This window comes from Ursus arctos, unplaced genomic scaffold, assembly GCF_023065955.2.
Source record: "Ursus arctos isolate Adak ecotype North America unplaced genomic scaffold, UrsArc2.0 scaffold_25, whole genome shotgun sequence".
Lineage (NCBI taxonomy): Eukaryota > Metazoa > Chordata > Mammalia > Carnivora > Ursidae > Ursus > Ursus arctos.
The window spans coordinates 3,681,714-3,707,236 of record NW_026622930.1 but is presented as its reverse complement, the minus strand read 5'-3'; the positions used below and the strand labels follow the sequence as shown (position 1 = coordinate 3,707,236).

Below are 25,523 nucleotides of genomic sequence, written 5' to 3'. Positions count from 1 at the left end.
GCGCGCGGGCGCCTTTGAGCCCGGCAAACGCGGCGGTGGCGGCGATGGGGCGAGGCTTGGAGGCTGTGGGTCGCGCTGGGCCACGTCCCGCCAGCTGTAGAAGTTGTTGCCATCCTTTTCAGACGTGCCTTTTCCACGCCTGACTTGTCTCCCTGCTCCCTCCGTCCCGCACCTGCGCCGCGTGTGCCGGCCAGCAGCCGTCACTGCAGCCCCACTCCCCCTTCCGAGACTGGGCTCAGCTCTCCCGGCCGGCCACTCGCCGCCGCTAGCGCACCGGTACCGCTGAGGAGGCCCCGGGAGCCGGAGCGCTGCGAGGGAGGGGGGTGGGACCCGGGCCGCGCGCAGGGGCGGGGCCGCGGCGGAGAGCGTTAGGGCACGTGAAGGCGCCTCGGCCAATGGCAGGGCGTCTGGAGGCCAGCGGGGCGGGGTCCGCGCGGGGGAGGGGAGGGGGTGGCCGGGGGCCTGGGGGAGGGGCGGGGCGGGCCGGGGGAGGGGCGGAGAGACGCCGCCGCCGCCGCTGCCGCTGCCGCCGCCGCCGCCGCCGCGGCTGCCGCAGCCTGTGGGAGCCTGGAAAAGGGGAAGTGCGAGCGAGCGAGCGACTCAGTCCCCGGGCGGCGGCGGCGGCGGCGGCAGCGGCGGCGGCGGCCGGGGGTCGCGACGGCCGGGGCGGGCGCGCTGCTGCTGCTGCTGCGGAGGGCAGGCGGTGGCAGTCCGCACCAGCCATGCCGAATAAAAACAAGAAGGAGAAAGTGAGTCCGGGCCCGGGCCGCCGGACTGGCCGGGGAGGGGAAGGGGCTGCGCGGAGGGCGGGCGGGGAACTGCTCGGGAGCGGGGTGCGGCGGGCTCCAGGTCCCGAGGGCGCAGGAGCGCCGCTCGGGGGCGCCGGGGCCCAGGCCGGGCTGGGGTCCCGACGGCCCCGGGCGGGGTGGGGGCGGCGTGGGCGCCCGCCCCTGGGCAGCGCGCGCGGTGGGCGTGAGGGGGCAGGTGCGGTCGCGGAGGTGGTTGATCTAGGCTCGAAGACGCCTGGGCAGAGGCTCGAAGGGTGGTGGGCTGCAGGCGCCTGGAGGGACCCCGGGCCGGGGTGGAAGGGGAGCGAATAGACCCCGCTTCACGCTGGTGAAGAATTGTCTGCTCTCCTGAGGGACGCTCTGGGGCTCTGAAATACTATTATTATCCTGGGTGGCGGCGGTGATGGCTGTGAGTGTGCTGCGTTGCATTTGGGGGTGGTGGGGGGATACGTTTCTGCTCCAGGTGGAGCTCCTAGCTTCTCAGAGTCACCCCAGAAATCCCGGCTCGCGGGGTTTACGGTGGGAGGCCAGAATGGGATGCGATGTGGATCCATCAAAATGCCGAGAGCACCTACATGTGGGTTTATCTGTTTCTGCTTGAAGTTTTCAACGCTCGATACAGATCAAGAAAACAAGGAGGATCTGAATTGGGGTTGGGGGTGTCGCATCGCAGTATTGTATCTCTAACGTGAGGCAGAATTTCTTGGTATTGATTAAAATTATCAGAAGTTCCAGTTAAATTGTGTAAATCCGTTTTAAAACTGCATTTTGGTTTATCTGATGTTTAGCAGTCTAAAAATTGAGAAGCCTAATTGATTTGCTTGATGTTTCCCAGGAATCACCAAAAGCAGGGAAAAGTGGAAAAAGTTCAAAAGAAGGACAAGACATAATAGAACCAGAGGTAACTGCTCTCAAATATTCCCTTTCCGTTTTTTTCATGAACACCTTCTAACTAAGGGCAGAAAAACAGCGTGGTGAAAACCAGGCTCTTCTAGAATGTTTCCCTGCATGAGATTTTCTTCCAGTCTCCTTCATAACCTGAAATTTTAGTTCTTTGGGTTTTTATTCAGTCTGGGAAAATACGGATGTGTTTATGGAAGTTGTGTCTGTGTAGCTGGTATTTTCAAGTTCATAACCCCCCACCTCAAATCTAGCTGCTCTCCTGCAGAGACTCGTTTCACCCCAGTTGTTCATGCTCCTTTTAGCTTTCAGATCCTCCCCTTCCTTCCTTCGCAAGCCCATGGCCAGCTCAGGTCCGTCTCTCTCAGTGGCTCCTCCTTCTATCACCTTTGCTTCCCTGATGTGGTCTTTGCTGCTTGGGTCTCATACTGGCTGCTCTGTGGATGTCTGATTCCCATAGCCTCTTTCCCCAGTGGTGTTGGTACCTTTCAGTTTAGCTAGTTTGGGTATTTTTATACAATCTTCTGTCATCTTTTACTTGTTTTCTCTCTGCGTTGGCCAGTTCTGACTTCCTTTACTTCTCAACTGTGGGCTCATTGAAGAACAGCCGGCATGGTCAGTGAGGACGGTGTCTACCTGGTGGGGTTGATGGCGTTCCTTGGCACCGTTGTGCTTTGAGAATATTTGCAGTGCCAGCACTTTGCCTTTGCCTTTTCTTCCTTGTGAGTAGTTGTTGAACTAGAGCCCCTCAGGCTAAGGATCCAGGAGCTGTCTGGACGCAGGCAGAGCTAATAGGCCCTTTTGGATCATTGGTAGCAGAGAAGCAGCTTGATTTTAGTGTCATGTTCTCCAGAGCTGGATCACTGAGGTTTCCAGTCTTATCACAGATGACATTAATTTGCAAGTGTCAGACCCCTTCCTGTAAGTCAAATTAGAATGAGTTCAGTGTTGTCTGGGGAAACACAGTTAACTGGTGATTATAGGCAGTAGCCTTTTTTTTTTTTAAGCCCCCCAGGGCAGGGGGTTTGGGAAGGTATCTTTTCCTTATCATTTGGTGCTTTCTAAGCCTCCCTCCTCTTCAGCAGGTGGTTTGTTCCAGCAAATCTGTCGCCCTCCCCAAAGAAAAAAGCAGAAATCCAAAAGGTTCCTTAAATATCAGTAGTTGGGAATTATTGGTGCCAGTCTTTTCTCTGCCTTGTCTTTATAGCAGATAATCAGGTTTTACTGTGCTATTCTTGCTTTTGACTTCCTTCCATGTCACTTTTTTTACATAATTGATTTAAATGAAATTTAGTCACTCTGCAAGGGTGTATGCATCTTCTTTCCTTTTGTTTACTGATGTTTCATTAAAACTGCTAAGGCTTCCAGTGCTCCCCCAACCTTGCTCGCTCACACGCCTGTCTCCTCTTACCGTTAATGTGACAAAGAGTAGCCGTGTATATGGTTCATTTATTCCCGTTTTAGCAGAAAGAACCAGACTATCAGGATGGATAATGTTAAGTTTGAACCTGAAAAGTTCATCAGTTAACTTGAAGAAAACAGAACCACTAGAATGTAAAATGCATGTGTTTAAGGTGGTTTGGGTTCCTAGACTGTCAGTTGCTTAAGACTCTTGAGGTGTGGCCTGCAGTGCCTGAGTGTCATGCCCCACTTGTCTTTTTGTATTTTTTCTAGTGCTACTGTCTAAGAGCTGGAGCTACAGAGCTTGAAATTACCACCGAAAAATACTGAAATGGTGGGCCCTTCACTACTTCTCATAAGGATACCAGAGGCAACATGGCATGTTAAGCATGGCAGTTGGCAGATGACTGTGTAAATTATTTTGCGGGAGTACAAATTGAGGCACTTCAGTTCATCTGAACTTTGGGTTGGGCCTGACTTTGTTCATTGTCGGTTCCCTCCTCAGTCTTCATCTCGCTTCTTCACCTGTGGCTCCAGCCAGTTACCAAACACGGTTGGCCCGCTCAGGTGCATGAAGCCCTCATTGCACACTCTTTTCCTCTCCTGGCAACGTTACTCTGAACTTGAATATTTTTAACCTGAACCGTTCAAATAGGACCGCTGTTCCCGTGCTGCCTTTCAGACCTGTTCAATGTCATGTCACCTTCACAGCCGGCTCTCGCTCGGGTCCGCCTGTGAACTCACCTGTGTGGGGGCAGTTACCCCATTCGGGACTTCCCAGCCTGAGGGACATGCAGCACAAGTGTCCGTCCTGAGCAGAGTAGCCAGGCTTGGGAAATCATCTCAGCAGAGAAAACGTGAAAAGAACGTGGCCTATGTTTGGTTGACTTAACACACCACTTCAAGACTGGAAAAGGTCCTTATACTCAAATCCTGGCTGGGTATAACCTAGCCTCACGGAGCACAAGGGAACAAGTGGCTTATACTACAGAACACTTTTTGGTTAAAACAAAGGAACATTTGATGGCACAGGGTTTTTAGTAAGGAAGATGAAGTCCTGCGGTAAAGGATAGGGTGGTATGGGGAAGGTATTTTAACCTGGGGATTAAATAGAAAAAAATGCTGACTCCTGAGTGCCATAAGTCATGTCACCTAACTTCTGTGGCCCTGTTTCCTCACCTCTAAAAACATGGGGAGTTTCAGATTTGACCATTTTTAACTATATGGGATAGACTAGTCATGACCCCTCTTGAAAGAAGTTTTCCCTGCGAGATGTATGGCAGAATATATCTTCCGATGAAACCAAATACCATTAAAGGTCGTAACTGCCGCTGTGCACATTTTTCTAGAAATTTCTGCTCCTTGAATGATGTGTATTGGTACTTTTTTTTTGTTTTATTCTTTTTCAAATAGGATGTTTAAATTCGACTTATCCACATGTGTCCTGGAAGCAGAAGTTTCTACCCAGTACTTACGGGTTTATTTCATGGCACATTTTTAAGGCCGCAGGTGGGCTCGTGGGACTTAGGAGACTGACGGTGGGAACTCCGCTCTGAGCAGCTGTTCTCAGTGTCACATTCCAAGCTGTGCAAACATAACTAGGCCCACTTGATGAATATTTAGAATCTTCATCCGTCGCTCAGATTTCTAAAGTCCATTTTGGAAGATGAGACCATCCCATGGTGTTTTTTTATAGTAGCTGTTTTAATTTGTATACTGTGTCCAAAGTTATGTTTTTATAAGTGTTAATGCTGTCTGTAAAGTGATTTGTTTTAAGCACATTAAAGGTTGTTTTGAGCGCTGTTCTCTGGTCACATATGTTACATATCCTGCTTCAGCTTAGTCTTGTTTGAAAGTCTCTACCGCAACTCTGACATAATATCTGAAAGCTGAATGGTCTTGTCTCCAACTTGTTAGCTTATTTTGACACCTTCTACCCTTAGTCATAACGTTTTTCTCTCTATAATCTGTACCTTTACATCCCCTCCAACCTGCCTCGGTGTTGCAGAGACAGGGAGCCAGACTTGCTGGGGTCCCACAGGCAAAGCTGGTGGAGTCACACTTGAGAAATTAAACCTAAAATGTCAAAAATAGTAATTCGTCTAACAGTAACACCCATTACATGGTCACAGAAATAACATTTTTGTGAAAAGTATCTTGTCACTCAGCTGCGTAGCAGGAATTTGAACCTGAGTGTTGGAGGACCGTGGAAGTGGTTTGTTGGTAGGCGTGTTTGCTGGGGAGGCGGCTGTGATCACCTCCAAAGAGGAGAGTCCCCGGCTCCCCTCCTCCGAAACACCAGAGCTACTGTCTGCAGGCTGCATTCTGAGCTCGCGCTGTCACTGGGGCCTCCCCTGCCACACTGCCCATCATTCTTTCCCCACTTTTTTCCCCACAACCCTAAACTGGACTCCAGTGAACTCAGAGAGGACCCAGAGGACCAGTACTTTAATTTTTTTTTTTGAAGTGCTTAAGTGACAATTGCGTGGGGGTGGAATTCCCTGCTTCGATTACCACGTCTTGGCCCACTTTCCCAGCCACTCTGCGTAGTCTTTGCGCAGAGCCCTGATGTTCGGGAAGGATGGAGGCTCTGCAGAGGATAATCAGCTGTGGGTTGGGGGGCATATGAGTTAGGAGCAGGTTCTGTGAGTTTCCTGTCCCTTCCCAGTGCTCGCTCCTCCTCCATGTCACCGTGCGACTAGCTGGGCACTTGGCAGACCCTAAGTGCCTCCCAGGTGAGACCTGCTGGCCTGAGCAGGCGCCCCACCTTCAGCGCCATTGACGGTGGACCAGATGCTTCCCTGAGGCGCTGCCCTGTGGTCTGTGCACTGGAGGATGGTTGCCAGCACCTGGCCCTCCCCACTAGATGCCGGTGGCCCCACACCCCCTCCAGTTTTGACAAGCAAAGGTGTCTCCAGACATTGCCAAATGTTTCCTGGAGGGCAAAATGGCCCCCAGTGAGACCAGAGCTCTAGAAAGACCCTTCCACAAAGTATGTACGTCAGCTTGCAAATCATGCCTGATACATATTCTTCCTTTAGCAGTGTTCAAACCAAAGGGGCATCAGCACCCTTTTATGCTCGTAAAAATTAGGATCCCAAAGAGCTTTCATTTAGGTTCATTTTAGCTGATAACTTTTCTTACTAGAAATTAAAACCAAAGTTTTTAAAATATTCGTTAATTCATCTAATAGTAACACACCCAGTACGTGTTAGCGTGAATCGCATGTTTTTACAAGAAATAACTATTCACAAAAATTTACTGAGAAAAATGGCATTGCACCATGTTTTGCAAACTTCGTTAATGTCTGGCTTAATAGAAGCTGGCTGGCTCCTTGCGTCCGCTCCTGCATTTAGTCTGTTTTGATATCCAGTGCCTTGTAGCCTGTGAAAACTTGACCTAATGATGTTTATAAAGGCACATCATGGCTTTGTGTTATCATAAAAGCACAGACCCCAGAAAGTGTCTACAGGACCCCTAAGGGTCCCCAGACCTTGCTTTGGGGGGTATCCTCTCCATGCTCTTCACTGCCTGCCTTAGTCCCTTCGTCGTCTTAGCTCCAACTCGGGTTCATTTATTCTGAAATTTAAGGGAAGCTTTTCTCACTATCTTGGCCCCTCTTTTTTCCATCTTTTAAATCTGAATAGCAATTATTGGCTCTACCAGTTACTTACCATTTATACTGCCTTGGACGACTTGTTTACCTCGATTCGCCTCCCCAACTAGATTAAGTACTCGAGGACAGCGATTTAACTTGATTCTTCTCTGCACTTGCCATGGCTGTGAGGACCTGGAGGCCAGAAGTGTTTGTCGGTGGATTTTAATAGTGCTCAGGAAGAAGGGGAGCTTCACATCGATGAGCTTGCTGGGTTTTCTGATGTGGTAAATTAGAAGGGAAGAAAAAAATCTCTCGTTTCTTTATCTTTCGATCCTCTAAGGAAATTTTGATGCAAAGTTTCCTTTCAGTATAATCTGTTTGAAATAAATAGCAGTGGGCTAAAACAGAAGATGATGGTACTTGGGTCTTTTTCTAATGTCCTGTGAAAGTTTTAAGAAGAGGGTTTTTGGTTTTGCTTTTGCTTTTGCTTTGCGCCGGAGGTCGGTGGTAAGATGTACAGTTTCATCAGATCTTATTTTAATTAAAGCAGTTCAAACTAAGATTTCCCTTTAAATATAAGGTTTCCAATATGATCTTCAGTACTTTGTAATTTTTGTTTTGAGTTTATTTGAGAATTTTTCTCAGTGGAACATACATATACACTTGACCCTTGAACAACATGGGGATTAGGGGGTGCCAATCCCCCCCCACACACACAGCAAAAAATCTGTTGTATAACTATTAAGTCCCCCAGAACTTAACTACTAGTAGCCCTCTGTTGACGGGTAGCCTTGCCGATAACATAAACAGCCAATTAATGCATGTTTGGTGTGGTACGGTTATTGTATACTGTATTCTTATAATAAGAAGGAAGCCAGAGAAAAGAAAATGCTAAGAAAATCATAACAGGGGGCGCCTGGGTAGCGCAGTCGTTAAGCGTCTGCCTTCGGCTCAGGGCGTGATCCCGGCGTTCTGGGATCGAGTCCCACATCAGGCTCCTCGGCTACGAGCCTGCTTCTTCCTCTCCGACTCCCCCTGCTTGTGTTCCCTCTCTCGCTGGCTGTCTCTCTGTCACATAAATAAATAAAAAATCTTAAAAAAAAAAAAAAAAGAAAATCATAACAGAAAATACATTTAAGTGTAGTGTATTTATTGAAAAAAATTCACGGAAGTGGGCCCACGCAGTTCAAACCTGTGTTATTTAAGGGTGAAGTGTATATTTTAAAAAAACATTTTATGAGTTTTATATACATGTTAGAAACTTTGTTTTGATCGTCTTGTTCTGTCCAAGCACTGGGGGACATAAAAAGACTATGGTCCTCACCTGTTAAGAAATGAAGTGTTGACCGTTTCTGTTATTCACGAAGTGTCCCATCTGTTGCTCATGGGCGTTCGGTAGACTTGGGAGTAACTTGGCCCCCCCCTCCATCACACCCTGCAGCTACTGAAGACATGGGACAAGATGGAGCACGTTTCTTGTCAAGACCCCAACTGGAGGAGACAGATGCTTTAAAGCACTAAGCAAACACAGGGTCACCATTAAATTACGGAGCCCCAGAGAGCATGTTGGACCTAGTAGGGTGTGTGTTGCAGCTGGGAGCAGTCAGCATCCCGCTCCCTCTTCAGGAAAAGCTCTGCTACACGATACATAATTCTAGAAAGGGTTCAGTGAATTACATGAAATAATTTATCAAGTGTTCCAGTTCGCGGAAGAAGCACAGAGCTCCGCTGTTAGAGCAGTTGCGGAGTGAGTGCACGCCTGTAGCCCTGCGTGTCAGGGTGGGGAGCTTTCCACCTGCATGTGCCGCGTGAGTCAGTCTGCCACCAACATGAATCACAGTGATATTTCCCCAAGTCACAGGGAAAATTCATGTGAAAGATTTCAACTATAAAAAGTCTGCAGCATTTCCTTGAAACATCAGGTGCCCAGCAAGGTCAGGGCCCGATGGTGTCTGGTTTGACACAACGTTACAGGTAATGATCTTGCACCTTCCTGTCAGTGTGTTGTGTCAGCCAAGACTTCCCAGGGCCCTGCTTCTACTCGAGTTTGGGAAGGGCCAGGGCAGGAAGCCCAAGAGCTTCCCAGATCCAAATCCAAGCAATGCTGTCATCTTCCTTTCCTCCACCTGGGGGAGTGAGAGGACAAGGCCAGAGTCAAATGAGGGGGCGTGCTGGGGAGGGGGGAAGGGGGTAATTAGTTTGAGGACACTGGATCTCCTTCATCTGCAGTATTTCAAATATCGAGATGAGATTTAGCAGGGCTCTAAAGGGATGGCAGCTCTGAGCTCGTGCTGTTCTTGCCCAGCGGGAACACCAGAATGCCTGGAGGATGCTCGCCATTAGCCACATGTGGCCCTCAAAATGGATGAAAATCAAATTAAATTTAAAAATGCAGCTCCTTAGTCATACGAGCCACATTTCCAGTGCTTGGGAGCTGCATGTGGCTGGCGGCCACTGGACAGCAGCTAAACACCATATCTTCCAGAATAATTCCAACTTGAGTGTGTGTAACTTATTTTAACTCCGTCAGCTATCACTCTTAATACGAAATACCAAATTGAGAAGGAAGTGGATGCAATTAGGGGAAAAGGGGACGGTGGAAGAGAAGGGAATTGAGGGGTGAGAAGGAGGAGGCCCTGCTCACCACAGGCCTGCCTGCGTGGTAAAGAGGGGCAGCTGGTACGCAGACAAGGCCGCACAGTCTCCCGAGGGAGTAGGCTTAGGGAGATCCAGGGACAACAATGTCCTTCCCATCCCCTTCAACATCTTTTCTAGATTTTTTTTTAAACATTTTATTTATTTATTTGACAGAGATAGAGACAGCCAGCGAGAGAGGGAACACAAGCAGGGGAGTGGGAGAGGAGGAAGCAGGCTCCCAGCGGAGGAGCCTGATGTGGGGCTCGATCCCAGAACGCCGGGATCATGCCCTGAGCCAAAAGCAGACGCTTAAACAACTGAGCCACCTAGACGCCCCATCTAGATGTTTTATCTTTATGTGTTTCGGTGGTCGAAACACATATGGTTAAAAAATAAAATAGTACAAAAATCGATCCTCTCTCCTTCCACCTAATGCATGCTCTCAGGAGCAAAACTCCCCTGCTCTGCCGGTTAGCTCCGTGGTCCAGATCTTACAGGAAGGAGCATCGCGTGGCAGAGGCCAGGCCCTGGAGGACGGCGCCCTGTCCATCACGGGGGTGACCTTTCTATCTCCCCAAGTCATTTTTCTTCCCTGTAGGCCATCGCTTCCCCATCGCATGCTTCCCTCCAGGTGACTCATTCACAGTCACCCCACAGGCACACTCAGAGACCCTCCTGAGCGCTAAGGGCCCTCGTGCTGGGGGGGCAGTGTGGGACACACAGCAGGGCCCGTTTGCTTTCGCGCTGGTGGGCGTAAGGGGAGCCAGTGGCGTTTGGTCTCAGCCTGCAGAGCAGCGGCCCTGGGGCTCTCCATCCACGCCAGGAGCGCCCTCTGGTCACTGTGCTAGCAGAGCTGCTCGCGCGTTTCCAGAGGCTGCAGGAGATCCGGGGTGGTCTCATCGGGGAGAGGATGTTAAAGGTGACACCCGAATGTGACGCAGGAGCCAGTGGTGCCAAGACCCGGGGGAGGAGGGCATTCCAGCCAGAGGAAGTGGCCAGTGCAGAGGCCCGAGGGCGGAAGTGAGCTTGTGTGTCCGCTGGCAGGCAGTCTGGCTGAAGACAGATGAGGGCGTCTTGAGCCGAAGGGATAAAGTCAGAGGGGGCAGAAGCAAGGAAGGTCCAGTAGGATCTTGTCAGTGGCCCTTGGTAGGATTGGGGTTTTTCATTTTTAGGGTGATGGGGAGCCATGGAGGTGGTTTGAGCAGGGAGGGGGGATGATCTGACGAGTATTTAAAAAGCTCTCTGCCGCTGCTGTGTACAAGTAGAGGGGCAAGAATTGAAACCAGGGGACCCCCGGCAGCGGCCCATCAGGTGCCCAGGTTCCGCGTACCCAGAGCTGAGGCCCCAGCACAGTGGGCCATGGGCGCTGGACGTGGTGGGCTCGTCAGTTGACCGCTCACTTTACAGGCCAGAGCTGAGAGCTGGCTCTGTGGCTTCCGGCCCTGCAGGGCCAGGGTGCAGAGAGCTTGGCTCTGAGGGGCCGGCTCCAGAACTACCAGCCTTCCTGTTTCCTAGACAGCCTGGTTTCTTTGGAGACCACCTTTCTCGCCCTCATAACACTCGAGGCTGACCGTCACCAACTTCGGGGTTGTCCCAGCGCCACCCATTGGAGAGAATCTTCTCCCATTGAGTGGTCTTGGCTGTCTTTATGCCAGCACCATACTCTTCAGACAAATGCACTTTTGGAAGATCTTACGAGGCGTGCAGATACGGGCTTCGCAAGCTCTGTGCCTCATGGTCTCTGGCCCAGAGTGCTGGCTGTGCATTGTATAATTGCAGAAGGGGGGGATTTTCGAAGATGTCAGAGAGTAGAATTGCTTGGATGTGGGACACAGGGGAGGCGGTGTCTGAAGTCTAGGGACCGAGCAAGATCCCAAGTCTAGCTCCACGGCTTCCTGCACAATCCCTCTGGGGAAGGGCCCTGCCGCACCCTGGGGTAGCAGCTGCTCAGGCCCCGGCCTACTTCGGGCTCAGGACAGCAGCTGGCTGCGAGGAGGCTGGGGGGCCCCAGCGACCGTCGGGGGCGCAAGGAGAGTTCTGTGTGGGCAGTGCCCCCTCTGGGCACCGACCAGTACGTGTCCAGTGGGATGCTGGTACTCGGCGCTGAGGAGAAAGATGTGTTCAGAGCGTTTCTGTTCTCCAGGCCCCTGCCCTGCTCTGCTGTTCAGGGACCCCTTCAGGCCATCCTCACCTCCTTGGGCCTCGCCTCCCTTCCTAGTGCTTCTTGCAGGTGACCTCGTATGTCTGCGCACACAGGACAGGCCAGGCAATCTCTTGCTCCCTGCTGGGCGTCAGACTGACAGCCGTCCTGTCCCATCCGTCCTCTGTTCTGTTGTCACTGCACGCCGGGGCCCAGATCCTGCTCCCCGCTCAGTTCTCGCTCAGCCGGACCTCCGCTCGGTGGCCTCCCCTGTCGGCATGCAGCGTGGTCAAGCCCTCGCCTTCCAGATGGTCCGAGGTCCCTGCTGTGGCGCTGCTGCTTGGCCTGACGCTCTTCTTCCCAGCCACCTTCTCGAAGTCATTACGGACACTCCAGGCCTCCCCACCTTGGCCTCAGCCAAGCAGCCTCTCCCCACTGCCCCACTGCCCTCAGCAGCCTCCACCAGCCCCAGGATACCAAGTCCAAGTCTGCAGATGTTGGCTTTGAGTGCCATTTCATGGGTTGACCTCCTCCTTCCTGAAAGGCTTTCTTCCCTCAGCCCCGTCCTCCTCAGGCCCCCGCCACCTCCACCTCTTCCACTCCACGCTCTGCTGGGCTGTCTCACTCATGGGGTGACTTCAGTGACCGTGCAGACGGGTAACTTCCAAGTTCACATCCAGCTTGCACAAGATGTCTGACAGCGGCCAGGCAGTGGCCAGGACACCAAGGACAGCACTCCAGCCCTTGTCCACAGAAAGAAGAGAGCGTCGTGGGGGAGTGAGGAGAGGCATCACCATGGCTTTTGCTCGGACCCAGTGTGCTCACGACCCACTTCTCGGCCCCTTTCTCCTTCCCGTCACGGTGCCTGCCCATCTGCTGGTTTCCCGTGTCCCCGCTGGCACTCTGCGTCACCCATGCACCTGCCAGCCACTGGTCCAGTGCGGCCACCAGTCCCGTGTGTGGTCTGGACCATTCACCAAGTCTGCCTCCTCCCCTCCCATCCACAGTCCACACTGCCGTCCGAGGCGCCTTTTGAACAGGAAGATGGACTTGCACCCTCGCCCCACTCAGAGCCCCCCTGCATGGCTTCCAGGTGCCTGTCAGGTGAAGGTCAGACTCTGACCCGGGCTAGTGGGCTCTGCGGCGACAGTGGTCGCACTGAGCCCCCACCCTCAGCGGCCCTGCCTGAATGCTGTCCCCCAGCACACATGCACGTGCCCTCAGAGGGACCTCCCTGACCTGGCCGGTGCGGGGCAGTGCCCCACTCTCGCAGGACAGGCCAGCGAGGCATCCAAGCCCTCCTGGAGCTGACATCCCTTCGGGGGAAAGACAAAACAGCCACCTCATAGCAGAGCCCGGCCAGGCGGGCAGCAGCCCATGGAGCTGACTGCACGGTGCAGAGGCGTCAGGAAGCCGCACTCAGGGTGGGAAGTGTGACAGTGGGACCGAGGCACAGGGCTGGCCGGAGCAGGAGCTGGGGACCCGAGCATGGGGCTCTGTAGAGCACTGTGAAGCCAATAGGCTCGGAGCCCTGGGAAGTGACTACAGTGAGTTAGCCTGGGTGATGGGACCAGGTCTTCTTTCTAGAAGCTCACTCTGCCTGCCCTGAGGACAGTGCTCTGGGGGAGCGAGGCCAGCAGGGCCCACGCAGAGGAGCCGGTGGCTCTGAGCCCACAGGTCTTAGGGATAACTTTTGCTCTGGCCGACGTTTGAAGCCTCATCTCAGCGTGTGTCCTGCATGGGCCGTGGATGTGCATAGAGGCAGCTCTGTTTTGTGAGGTAGCCACATCACCCAATGCTGGTGTCCCAAGCTGTGTTGCAGGAGCTGGCCGGTCCCCTTCTGTCTGGGCGGGAGCAGCACGTGTGGAGCGCGGGCATTACAGAAGGCAGAAAGGAGGTGTCAGCTTTACTAGACACGTGTATATAACTGAACATGGCCTAGGAAGACCTGTTTGTGACTGGGGAGTGAAAACGGGCTTTTGGGGAATTCTGGGGAGGAGGAGAGGTATGGACGGGGTTTTTAAGAAGAAGACCCAGCTTTCACGATCAGATGGAAAGAATGACAGATGTTAAGGACAACATCTGGGAAAATCCTTTCAGGGAAGAAGCTGCCGTCTGTGGGAGGGAGGGGAGCCCAGGCCCTCACTCCCAGTTCAGATTCCTGTCTGAATGTGGGCGTCCTGCTCTTGGAAAACTCTTCCCAAATATTCCTAAGCACCTTATTTAAAAATAAAGCTGCTCTGACTTCTTAGTAAAAGTTCCACTCAAGGAGAAGAACAAATAGTTGGGGATTTAAGTTGGTGTGTCTGCTCTCCTAGCTCAGTGTGATTGGAAGAGACTCGGTAGGTTTGTGTTTCTAGGATGAGCTTGGTCGGCTTTTCAGAAGCACACACGCACATATGAACTCTGTTCCTTTCGGTGGACTGGAGGTGTGGGAGGACTGAGCAGTTTGCACAAAGAATCTTGACGGTCGATGCTAAGTTGACGCTCGCTGGGCGCCCTTGCCCCCATGGGCCTGTACAGGTGTCTGCTGCACGTGCCCTCGACGCCCACCCACCTCTGCTTGGGTGTTTGCCCAAATCCTTCTCCCCTCACAAGTCAGCCACGTGTCCTCAGACAACCGAGGTATTGCAGCACAGTGCGGAGTTGAGCACTAAATCTGGAGCCTGGAGATGGACGCAAGGAGGGGGAGGCTAGAAAGAAGAGCATTCCCTGAGGCTTGAGGGACAAGCACTTTTCTGTCGCTCCTACTGATTGCTGAGGGCCGAGTGGTGTACAGGCAGAGAAGCAGCGAGGTGCCCGCTCTGTGAGATCCCTGTGGCTGCCGCGCAAATGACCACAGACTGATTATCTTACGGTCCCAGAGGTCAGAAGTCTGAAATGGGGCCGAGATCTAGATGTCAGCATGGCTAGTTCTTTCTGGAAGCCCTGGAGGAGAATCCGTTTCCAGGCCTCTTCCAGCTTCTAGAGGCCTCCGGCACTTCTTGGCTCATGGCCCCTTCCTCTGACTTCTTGCAGTCTCCCTGAGGCTCTCACCTCTGCTTTGTCATCTGCTTCTGTGTTGCCTCGTCTTGTCTTGTCGAAAACTGTGTGATTACATGGGGCCCATCCTGACACTCTGGGATCCCTACCTCATCACCGTTCCAAAGTCCCTTTTGCCAAGTAAGGAAGCCTATTCCAGGTTCCAGGAATTCGGATGTGAACATCTTTGGAGGGTCATTATCATCAGCCTATATATACATCAGCCTGTATGGAAAATGTTTAGAAGTAGAAAGTTTGAAGGAAAATGTGAGAAATGGGGTCTATCCATGAATACCTCGAAATCCAGCATTTCTAGAGGTGAGGTGTCGCTCAGACTCCAGCCACTTTACGGAATAGTGTTTATGGCGGAGTGAAGGGGGCTGTCCCTGAGCAAGACTCGTGCATATTTTCCAGATTCTAACTGTGCTGTAAAATACAACCGTTTGAGGTATGCATGTGTTTCTGTTTTTATTTTGGAAACAGATTTCCAGCAGGAAAAACAGCCTAGCTGCCACCCCATCGACAGTGTCTAACAAAATAAAAGTGCCAGTCCCTCAGCCCATAGTGAAGAAAGAGAAGCGGCAAAATTCCTCCAGGTTTAACGCCAGCAATAACAGAGAGCTTCAAAAACTACCGTCTTTAAAAGGTAACTTGTATTATTTGTCTTTTAAAAGTCAGAGTGTGCCCACTTAGGGAGAAGGAGTCACGTTGGGTAGTTGCCGGCTTCTTCTGCCTCTGCTGTGTTTGTGTTTTCTGTTCAGGTCTCGTTATTGAGGTTTGTTTCGTTGTTTTGTTTTCTCAATTAAATGCCACTAACTGATTTACCCAACTGATATTTCAGATTCCAGAGCTGTTTGAGATAAAAATGTAATCACGATTGTGTTCTGTGTAACACACTAGAAAAGCCAGAGGAGAGTCTTTAAATCTCTTTCTGTGAATCGTAACCAGGCTAGTTGGTGTTCCCTTCAAGTGATTCTCCTCTTGCACTTGTCACCTGTGAGCTCTAGATTCGGAAAGGAGCCATGCAAGGAAGTAGGTTTTAAAACCATGGTAGAGCCTCCTTGCTTTCCTGGTATTGTAGAAGTGAGAACTGTAATCTTAGTCCTTTGTGGACTTTCTTCTTATGTAAGACTCATTTGGGGCTTACGCTGCCCAGGGGTTTCCTATTTGACATTAGTCAGGGAAGGGTGCCCTTTGCTTTGAATTTCCCCCAAAATGGCACGGTTGCCTCTTTCCATCTGATGGTGTTCAATCCCTATAAGTACTCCCCTAGGAGATGTTGAGGTTGAAGTACATAAAATCAAGGAATGTAGGGTAAGGACCCCAAAGTCAAACATGAACCTCTGAAAACCTTCGTATTTACTAAAGTATAAGACTAGTGTAATAAAACATCCGACGTTTTTCGTACCTCCAGTTCATAACAGTGGGTCTTTCGCAAGATGTGTGAACCCAGAGCAGGAAGTGCATCATCCTTACAGGTGTGTTCCAGTGCCTTCCACGCTGCAGGGCGGATAGCAAGGGCTCAGTGCAGACGTGCCAGGCAGGGGGAGGGATGGAGGGAAGAACAGAGGAAGGAAGGGATGGAGGGAGGGAGGGAGGAATGTATGGATTCACAGATGCACTTCTGCCCCTCTCTGCTAGGAATCCAGGCTGTCCCTGCAGCTTACAGGGCATGAATCTGGCTTATATTTGGTTTAGCTTCGTTGTAGGTAATATGCATACTAACTCATGTTGGGGAGGGATGACTAGATGGAACATAGGAGATTTTCAAGACAGTGGACCTATTCTGTACGATACTAGGACAGTGAATACATGCAATTTGGCATTTGTCAAACCCCATAGAGTATATAACGCGAAGAACAAACCCTCTTGGAGAAACGATGGTATTTAGTTAATAATGATGTTGTCAGTATTGGCTCATCGTTGTAGCAAATGCACCCACACGAATGCAGAACGTTAATAATGGGAAACAGGTGGCCGGTGATATGGAAACTCTGTACTTCACATTCAGTTTTTCTGTAAGCCTTGAAGTCCGATAATTAAAAAACAAACAAACAAACAAACAAAAAACCCAGGGCTGCTATTGCGGTCTTCTGAGACCCTCCACTGCTGGATCTTTGACTTTTTCTTCCAGCCCTTAAAACTCCTCCACAGCAGTATTTTTGTTGTATTCTGTTGGCGATTTGGACTTACCCACGTATTTATCACTTTGTTCTTCATTCCTGCCTGCATTTCCAGCTTTCCTCCTGGGATCGCTTTCCTTCTGTTTCAATACGTCGTGTAGAATTTTCTTTAATGAGAGTCTAGAGGTGGCAAATTCTTTGTTTATTTATCTAGAAAATATCTTTATCCCGCCCTCATTCTTGAAAGATGTTCCCTGAGGGTTGAGTTGCAGGTGGAGTTATTTTCCTTCAGAACCACAAAGATAAGCATTCCATCGCCTTCCACTCCCATTAGTGTCGGGAAACCAAAGTCAGTCTCTGAAGAGACCGGTTCTGCCCACTTCTCTGATTTTTGTCTGTCACGTTGATCTTTCAGGTGCTCCACTGCTGGGTGTCCAAACATGGGCTTCTTTATTATCGGTCGTTTTGGGGATCCGTTGTGCATCCACAGATCATTACCCTTCCTCGGGGCCGGGAGGTTCCCAGCCATTATGTCTTCTACACTCATCTCTCTTTTTTCTTTGGCTTTCAACAAACACGTACTGGACTTTTTCATTTACTGTCTGTCTTTTTAATCCTCACCTGTATTTCTCACACTTTTTGTGACTTCCCATGCTGTATTCTCAATGAGAGGGCCTCACATTATGTCTCATGAAGGACCAGTTTTCTTTTTCTTAATTTTCAACCCTCTGTGGAAGGTATACCTTCATAAAATACAGTGAAAGTAAATAACTGCACAAATGAAATATAAAATGCAGCCTTTTTATGTTATTGTAGCCAGCGGACATAAAATTACCTTGCTGAGTTACTATCAGAATCTCTAAACACCATGTTCCACTTCTGTTATCTTGCTGAGAATCCTCGGGGCTGATAGGATGTGCTGAACTCCCTTTGTTGAGCTTTTAATCTCAGATAGCCTTTTTCATTTACAGAATTTACATTTTTAATCCGCAGTATGAGTTTTTCCTATTTTCCTGTTCTCAGATCACACTCGCCGTTTCCGTGGGTGCAGTAAGGACAGCTGCTTCGCGGTCTGTGTCAGATGATGTGATCATCGTTATCAGAGTTTGTTGGCGAAGTCTTAGTTCCTTGAGTACCTGACTATTTTCTAGTGTATGCTGGTCATCGTACTCAACTATTTAAAATAAGTTAAAACCTAAAACGAAAGTACCTTCTTCTATAGGGATTTATTTTTGCTGCTTCTGCAAGATACCTGGGTCACTAGCAGTCTGGGGATATATCGTAAATCAGAGCATGAGTTTATTATGACTTGTCAAATTAGTCAAGCCAGTTGTCCTGTAAAATATCCCACTTTTTCCCTGTAGTTCTGGTAAATAGAAACCTTTTTTTGGATGGAGTACATTAGACATGATGTTGTATGAGCCAGGAGACATTAGTTAGTGCAGGATATTCATTCAATCTGGGGACTGTTAGGGTGATGATGGATTGCTGTCCCGTCGGACCCTGACACCTCGCTCTGCAGCTGTGCTGTCCAGAGGTACTGGTGGCGGTCTGCAAGCTACGTTTTGGCACCCGCTGATCTGTTCCCCACCAGCTCTTTGCTAATGCTGTGTATCCACGTGACAGCCCTTGCTTGAGTCAGCAGTGTCGCTAGAGAGAACATGGAACCTGGTGTTCTTTTGACAGCAGAGTTGTTTCTTACCAACTGGAGACATTTGGTTATCTTGACATATAGTTCCTGAAAGTCAGGATGGGCTTAAAGCTCTGCCTTTTGGTTACACTTTCCCTCAAATGGTGAGAATTAAAGATTTTTCTGGTTTTCTTTTTTTTTTTTAATAGCATTATGGACTTAGGTATTTTGATTTGATTTCAGTGTGCTTCAACCTACTAAAATCATTATTCTTTCTGATGTGTAGATGCATGATTTTAACCACTCGGTATTCTTTGCGCTAACACCTGTGTATCTTTTGTACATAGACGCATTTATTTTTGACTCCTTGACTTCTGACACAGTCAGATGTTCCCCCAGCCTCATTTTGTACGTTCTTTGCCCCAGACTTGGAATCGGCCATTTTCAAGGAGCCCTGATTCCTTTCAGCGGGGATTGACTTTGGAGACCAGAATCTGGATACTAGGGGTGCTTGTTGCTCTTGGACTGGTGTTGCTTTCAGGGGCTGTCAGTGGAGGGAGGTGGAATACGCATTAGTTATGCATTCATACTGACGTTTTCAGTTCAACCGTAACATGATGGTGTTTTTACGTGTTTCTTGAATCTTCAGGTTTGTATCTTTTACGCTGAAAAGTCTTTGTTTCGAACATCATCGATGTAGTTATTGCTATATCCTATTAAAATAATTCACAACAATAATACTGATATTATTACAAGAGTAGGAACTTTGAATCGGCTCATTTCGTTGCAGGAAAAGCGGTTGTGTTTTTATCAGGATCCCATCACGTTTTTTAAATGTCCAGGAAGGATTGGCATCTTTAGAATGTGTGTGTCCTCTGGCCTCAGAGAGTGTTCTGTGCAGGCCACTTTCATTCCCTTTGGGGTGTTTTTAGAGAATCCATCATGTAGGTTTTGCACAATTATTATTAAGTTTTATGCCTTAGCTATTCTGTTATTGTTGCTATTGTGTCTTCTAAATAGTTATTTACATGAAGGCTGTTGATTTCCGTGTCTTGCTTTCCCGTCCTGCTTTCTTATGGAATTATCTTACACGGTAGTTTTTTAGTTGATTCTTTCGGATGTCCCCAGTATCTAGTTAGATCTTCACGTAAAGATAACCTCATGTCTTTGTTCCTAATTCTTATACCTACGAGTGTCTTCCCCCTGAATTGGCTGAAAGTTCCAGTAAGATGTTATAGGTGGTGGTGCAAGTGGGCATGTTTGTCTTGCTCCTGACTTTAATGAAAGAGGCAGGATTCTTTAAACAACTGTATTATTCCATTGTGTGGTGATCCTTGGTTCTCAGCCGTTATAGATTGTGCTGTAATGTAAATCTTTCGTCATTGTTCATGTCTTTGAACCTTTTCTTAAGCTGAACTCAGAGAAAGGAAGTACTGGACCAAAGCCTGTGTGTTTTCAAAATCCCTTTATAGAGACCGCCCAGACGCTCTCCTGGGAGGTGGCAGCAGACTCCGCTCTGCCCAGAGCGGAGGAGATGCCTGTCCTATCGCACCTTTTCCATACTGGGGTCGTTTAAAATCTGAGTCATCTGTTAGGTGGAAACTAGCATTTCCTATTTTTATTCATTTAACAGGGAGGCTGAATGTAGTCTTTTCATTCAAAGATTTCCCTGAATCGGTCCCTTCGTTTACCATGTTTTGGTCTGGGAGGTGGGAGTGTTCGATGCTAAATGGAGGGAGATGTCTTGGGTGACGTGCCGCACGCAGTTTGTTTCTTGGGGCCGTTCTTGTGGAAGGAAGAGCCTGGGAGAAGTCGGGTCATAAAGGAGCAACTAGGACTTAACAGCAATTACCTGGAGACCTCGGGGCAGAAAGTTGGAGTTGCTAAGCATTTGGGCTTGTGTGAAAGAAATTGTTACATTATTTTTGGGAGAATTTACATAGCCCGGGTTTTGTGAAAGTGCAGTACTTCAACCTCGTCCAAAGCAATTCATTTTCTGATACTGTTGGAAGTTTGGCCATACAAGTGGGTCATTTCACTGCCTAAAGATGAACTGTGCATGTATTGAGAGGAGCTTTGCCTCTTGGCCATTAGTTGCAGAATTATAACAATGCAGTGTGGGAAGTTGCCAGAGTGCCTGCCCTAATTCTGGTGGGCCGAGAAACCGCTCTCATCAGTCCTGTCTTCTGCCCCGCGCTTGGATTTCTGCGTCTGCTCCTGGCTGCCCCGGGTAACAGAGGAAGTGGCCCCGGGCTTGGTGAGGCAGGTGCCTGTTCACAGCAAGTACTTACTGACCATCTGGGTTGTCTAGAGCAGGGGGAGGTGGCCAGGATGATGACAATGACCAGAGGTGGCCCCTGCGCTCAGGGAGCCAACAGACCCAGATCCACCACACTTTTCCAACTCAGGCTCCTCTTGGTTCCATTCTGTCAGCAGCTGGACAGCAGAGGCGCCACCAGGGCCCCCGGTGTGCATGACCGAGAGCCGGTGCTGTATCAGCCAGCCCGGCCTTCTGGGACACTGTCCTGTCTGCTCTCCTGGGGCCACAAACGTGGCTTTTACTACAACGACAGTCTCAGGCCTCTGCCAGCCACCTCGGGGCAGAACCTGGGAGTCCGCCTCCTGTCTCCCAGCCGTAGTCTCACATTTAACGTTTGTCTCAGGCCCTCCCCACACCTCACCTCAATTTCTCACTGCACTTCACGTCCCACTCGCGACCGCACACCATGCCGTGCCTTGGGTGGCCCCATCCTCTGTCCAGCGCCTCGCGGCCCTAGACACCCGGCTTTCCTCTGCACTGCCTCCCCTGGAGGCCGCCACCATGCCCGGCTGCCTCTGCCCTGCCTGTGTGTCCTGAACCACCCTGGCTCCAGCCTGCCTCATCTGTTTTTCTAATTGTGGTAAAATACACATCGCATGTAGTATTTGTCATTCTAACCATGCGTCGGTGTCCATTTCAGCAGCGGTAAGTACCTTCACGGTGCTGTGCACCCATCACCACTGTCTGTTTGTCGTCCCCAACCCAACCCTGCCCCTGGTACACAGTGCCTCCCCTCGCCCTCCCCCTGCCCCGCAACTGCATTCTCCTTTCTGTCTCTGTGATTTCAACTCCTCCAGAAAGCGGAATCTTCCAGAATGTGTCCTTCTGGCTCCCTCTTCTCTCTCAGCATCACGTCTCCAGGGATCATCCGTTGTAGCCGGCGACAGGATTTCTTCCTTTTTAAGGCTGAGTAATACTCCAGCGTGTGGCTAGACCACCGTGTGTGTATCCCGCCGTCCGGCACTGACACTCGGGCTGCAGAACGCGCCGCACGCGTTGCTCTTGCGGGAAGTGTCACCGGGGGCAGGGCTGTTTGCATGTCTGTTTTGGTGCCCAGTCCAGCATCTGCCAAGGATGCAGGAGACACACTCTACGGGAGGAATGGGAAGCCCTTCCAGCCCTCTTCCTGCTCCTTCCCCACTCCTTCAGTTCCCGGAGAACTGGAACCAGGCCAGGCTCACCGCTGCCCCCTCTCCGGTTCTTCTGTGTAGAAGGAGGATTGTTCGTAGTAGCTGACGTGAGAGCAAACTGGATATGTCACGTGTACTAGGTACACCTTGTGTGGGCGTCCTGCCTTCCCGGAGTGAGGAAGGGCGGTGAGCACTTGCTCTGTGGGGAGAACGACAGTTGGGGGAAGTTTTTCCTGGTCTACTCCACTTACCCCCACTGGCCTTCCCTGGGGACCAGCCCGGCCACGCTTCCTACTCTCAGGACTCGCTCAGATCGACAGGGCCACAGGCGCCCGTCCCTTTGTCCTTGCTTTTGGCAAGCAGAAGTTCCCTGGCGACCCGTGAACACAGCTGAATGCTAGGTATCTTTGATCTGCCTCAGGAAAAAGTCTATTTTAAACTCTAAGTGGAGCCAAACATTTTAGGTTAGCTCTCTTACCCAACAAAACGTACATCATCCCTGCTCATATAGTTTCCAGTTCAAAAAAAAAAACAAAAAAACAGTGCTGGCCAACACAACAGCCGTGCTTTGCTCTGACGACACCATGGTTCTCTAGGTTCAAAAACAACGTTCTTTTAATGAAAGGAACTAGAAAACTTCACTAAAATATGAGCATATTTAATTTGCCGACAAAATTGCCTGGGAGATGAAAAATAAAACCTTGAGCTAAATTTAGAAACGAAAACTAGAAAGTTTTATTCAGAAATGCTAAATCAGAAATAAAATCAGTGGAATGTATTTACAGGCAGTTTGCTTTTAAATAAAGACCAAAACGAAGTGACAGAGGGACCAGAGAATAGAGTAATTCCTTTGTAAGTCTTCACTTTAGTGCAGCATGGAGACCCCTTGCATTTCCATCTTTGATTGGGGGCGGTGGGGGGGGGCTGTTTGCCCACCTTCTGTTCTGGAAGGCACACCACCCTGAGCCCAGAAAGGTGCCTTTCCTCCCTCGGCATTAGCTCAGGCCCTTCGTGGTGCGGCTGCAGTAGCAGGAAGGAAGGGAGAGGAGCCAGGTTATCGTGGGAGAGTCAGGAGCCCAGTTGTGAGGCTGTCATGAAGGGCAGGTTGGCCCGTCACAGGGGGTAACTGAGGGCACAGCAGGAGGCCAGACAGGAGTTGTGCGCCCAGGGGATGGGGCGTATTACTGTCCAGGCAACTAGGTGGCCTGGCCTTCTTAGTTATGTGCTATAGGGAAGAGGTTTAAAGAGTAGTAAGGGGGTTTTGGAGGGTCAGAAGAGGTGTTACTGCTTGGTTCATCCATCATTCAGTATGTTGGATGGTGCATATGCTGTGTGCCAGCCACCGTCTGGGGGGCTGGGAGTAGGAAGGCTGGGGGTGGGTAGTCTAAGGAGGGATCCCACTGCAGCCTGGGAATCTTTCCAAAGCACTGTTGGTAGAGGCCATGCTCTTGGAGTGCTGCAGTGTCCACTCTCAGCATGACACCTGTAATGGCTGGAGCCACTCCCAAGCTCTGCACGTCAGCCCAGCAGGGTAGTATCCTCCATCCGTGACATTGCGCCTCCTCACAGTTGAGGAGATGGAAGGTCACATAGACGCCCTGCTCCAGGTGAGAAGAACCAAGCCCGGGGTAATGCACGGTGGCAGAAACTTGCAGCCCAGCGACGGGGCGTGGCTGCAGTGCTCCTTTTCTGGGAGCACCGCTGAGGGCTTATGCCATCAGTGAAGACGGTGCTCCGGGGACCAGTGGAACCCTGGTAACTTAAGTGAGGATCCAGAGTCACAGCAAAGGTGGCAGATATGGTGGTAAAAACTAGTCCCTGACCAATTCTTCGAGACAGGGAGTCCACATCCTCTAGTTTCTTGGTTCAATTTGTCTTGCCCGATTTAGGCCAGTTTTTGTTTGTGTGTTTTTACCTACATGAGCTCATGGATGCATCACAACGAACAAACCTTGGGGGTCATACTTCCCATCAGAGCCGGTTCTCGGTTTGTCACCTACACCCAAGAGGCCGCGTTCATTGAGGGTTCCTCCCTATGGTAACATCATTTATGTGTCTTTTTAAAAACTGTTACTTGTCATTTTTATCAAAGTATTATGTGCTTATTTTAGCAGTACTGAAAAAGATAACAGAAGTTTCAGGAAGAAGAACCACCTATTACCATAACACTCAACAGTTGATATTTGGGGAGTGTTTCTTTTTATGATCATACTATTTCTGAAAACTTACACACACTGCCCTTTCTAGTTATTTTCATTTTATATACTTATAAAGATTTTTGACGGATGTGTAATATTTCACTGTGTGGGATAATCCCTTTGACATTTAAGTGGTTTCTAGTATTTTAGAATCATAAAAATGTGATGCTCTAGAAAAAAAATTATTAGGAATTAACCAAGGAGGTAAAAGACTTGTACACTGAAATACAAAACACTGCTTCAAGACGCTGAAGACAACACCAGTCACTGGACAGACCTCTGTGTCCATGGACTGGAAGACAATGCTGCCAAGATGTCAGTACTGCCCAAAGAGGTCTACACATTCAGCGCAATCCTTATCAAAATCCTAACAGTGTTTTCTTCCAGAAACGGAAAAATCCACCCTAAAATTCACGTGGAATCTCCAGGGACCCAAGATGTCCAAAGCAGTCTTGGAAAAGAACACCACACTTGGAGGTCTTAAATTTCCCGATTTTAAAACTTCCTGCAAAGCCGCAGTAATCAAAACCGTGTGGTACCGGCATAAAGACAGGCATATAGACCAGTACAGAGTAGACTGCAGAGCGTGGAAATAAACAAGGGTGCCACCCACTCAAGGGGGGGAAGGACAGGCTTCTGAACAAATGGCCCTAGAAGAACCGGATGTCTGCATGCAGAAGTATGAAGTTGGACCCCTACCTCACACCATACACAAAAAGGTAACTCAGGGGCACTGGGTGGCTCAGTTGGTTGAGCATCGGATTCTTGGTTTTGACTCAGGTGGTGATCTTGGGGTCGTAGGATGGAGCCCCACATCACGCTCCACACTTAGCACAGAGTCTGCTTGAGATTCTCTCTCCCTCTCCTTCTGCCCCTCCCCCCACTCACAGTCTCTCTCTCTCTCTCAAATAAATAAAATCTTTTTTTAAAAAAGGTAACTCAAAGTGGATCAAAGACAAGTCATTAGAGGAAAAGCTTCATGACACTGAGTCTGCTATTGATTTCTTTGAAATGACACCAAAAGCGCAGGCAACAGAAATAAAAATAAGTTGGATGACATCAAAACTTAAAATTTCTGTCATCAGAAACACAATCAGCGAGGTAAAAAGGCAGTCTGGAGAATGGAGGAAATAGGAGTCCTTTATCTGAGAAGAGATTAATATCCAGCATTTATAAAGAACTCCTGCAACTGAATGACAAGAAAACCAGGTTCAAAAATGGGCTAAGGACTTGAAGAGCCGTTTCTCCAAAGAAGACACACACATGGCCAGTAAGCACAAGAAAACGTGATCAACGCCACAAATTGTTAGGAAAATGATAAACAAAATCAGAGCGAAATACTACTTCACATCTGTTAGGGTGGCTACTATCAGAGGGAAAAAAAACAGAAAACAACCAGTGTTGGCGAGGATGTGGAGAAGTTGGAGCCCTGTGCACTGTTGGTGGGAGTGCAAAATGCCGCTGCCACTGAGGGAAACAGTGCGGCGGTTCCTCCGAGAGCTAAACATAGAAACGCCATATGTCCCAGCGATTCCGTTTCTGGGGGTGCACCCCAAGGAGCTAGAAGGAGGGACTGAAAATAGACACTGGCACGCCCGTGTTATCGCGGCTTTATTCGCAGTAGCCCGGAGGCAGAG

General features: G+C 49.7%; 1 protein-coding gene across 10 annotated transcripts in view; it reads left to right on the top strand.

Annotated features, from left to right (window-relative positions):
• Positions 1 to 635: 635 nt before the first annotated feature.
• Positions 636 to 25,523, top strand: part of PPP2R5C (protein phosphatase 2 regulatory subunit B'gamma) — a 120,632-nt gene continuing 95,744 nt past the window's right edge. For all 10 annotated transcript variants that reach the window (XR_007190279.2, XM_057318659.1, XM_057318652.1 and 7 more), the window contains exons 1-3: positions 636 to 749; positions 1,624 to 1,689; positions 14,969 to 15,131. Coding sequence is in view for 9 of the 10 variants with exons in the window: in XM_057318659.1 (XP_057174642.1) it covers positions 723 to 749; positions 1,624 to 1,689; positions 14,969 to 15,131 (256 nt within the window). In the remaining variant the exon portion in view is untranslated. The remainder of the gene's footprint in view (positions 750 to 1,623; positions 1,690 to 14,968; positions 15,132 to 25,523) is intronic.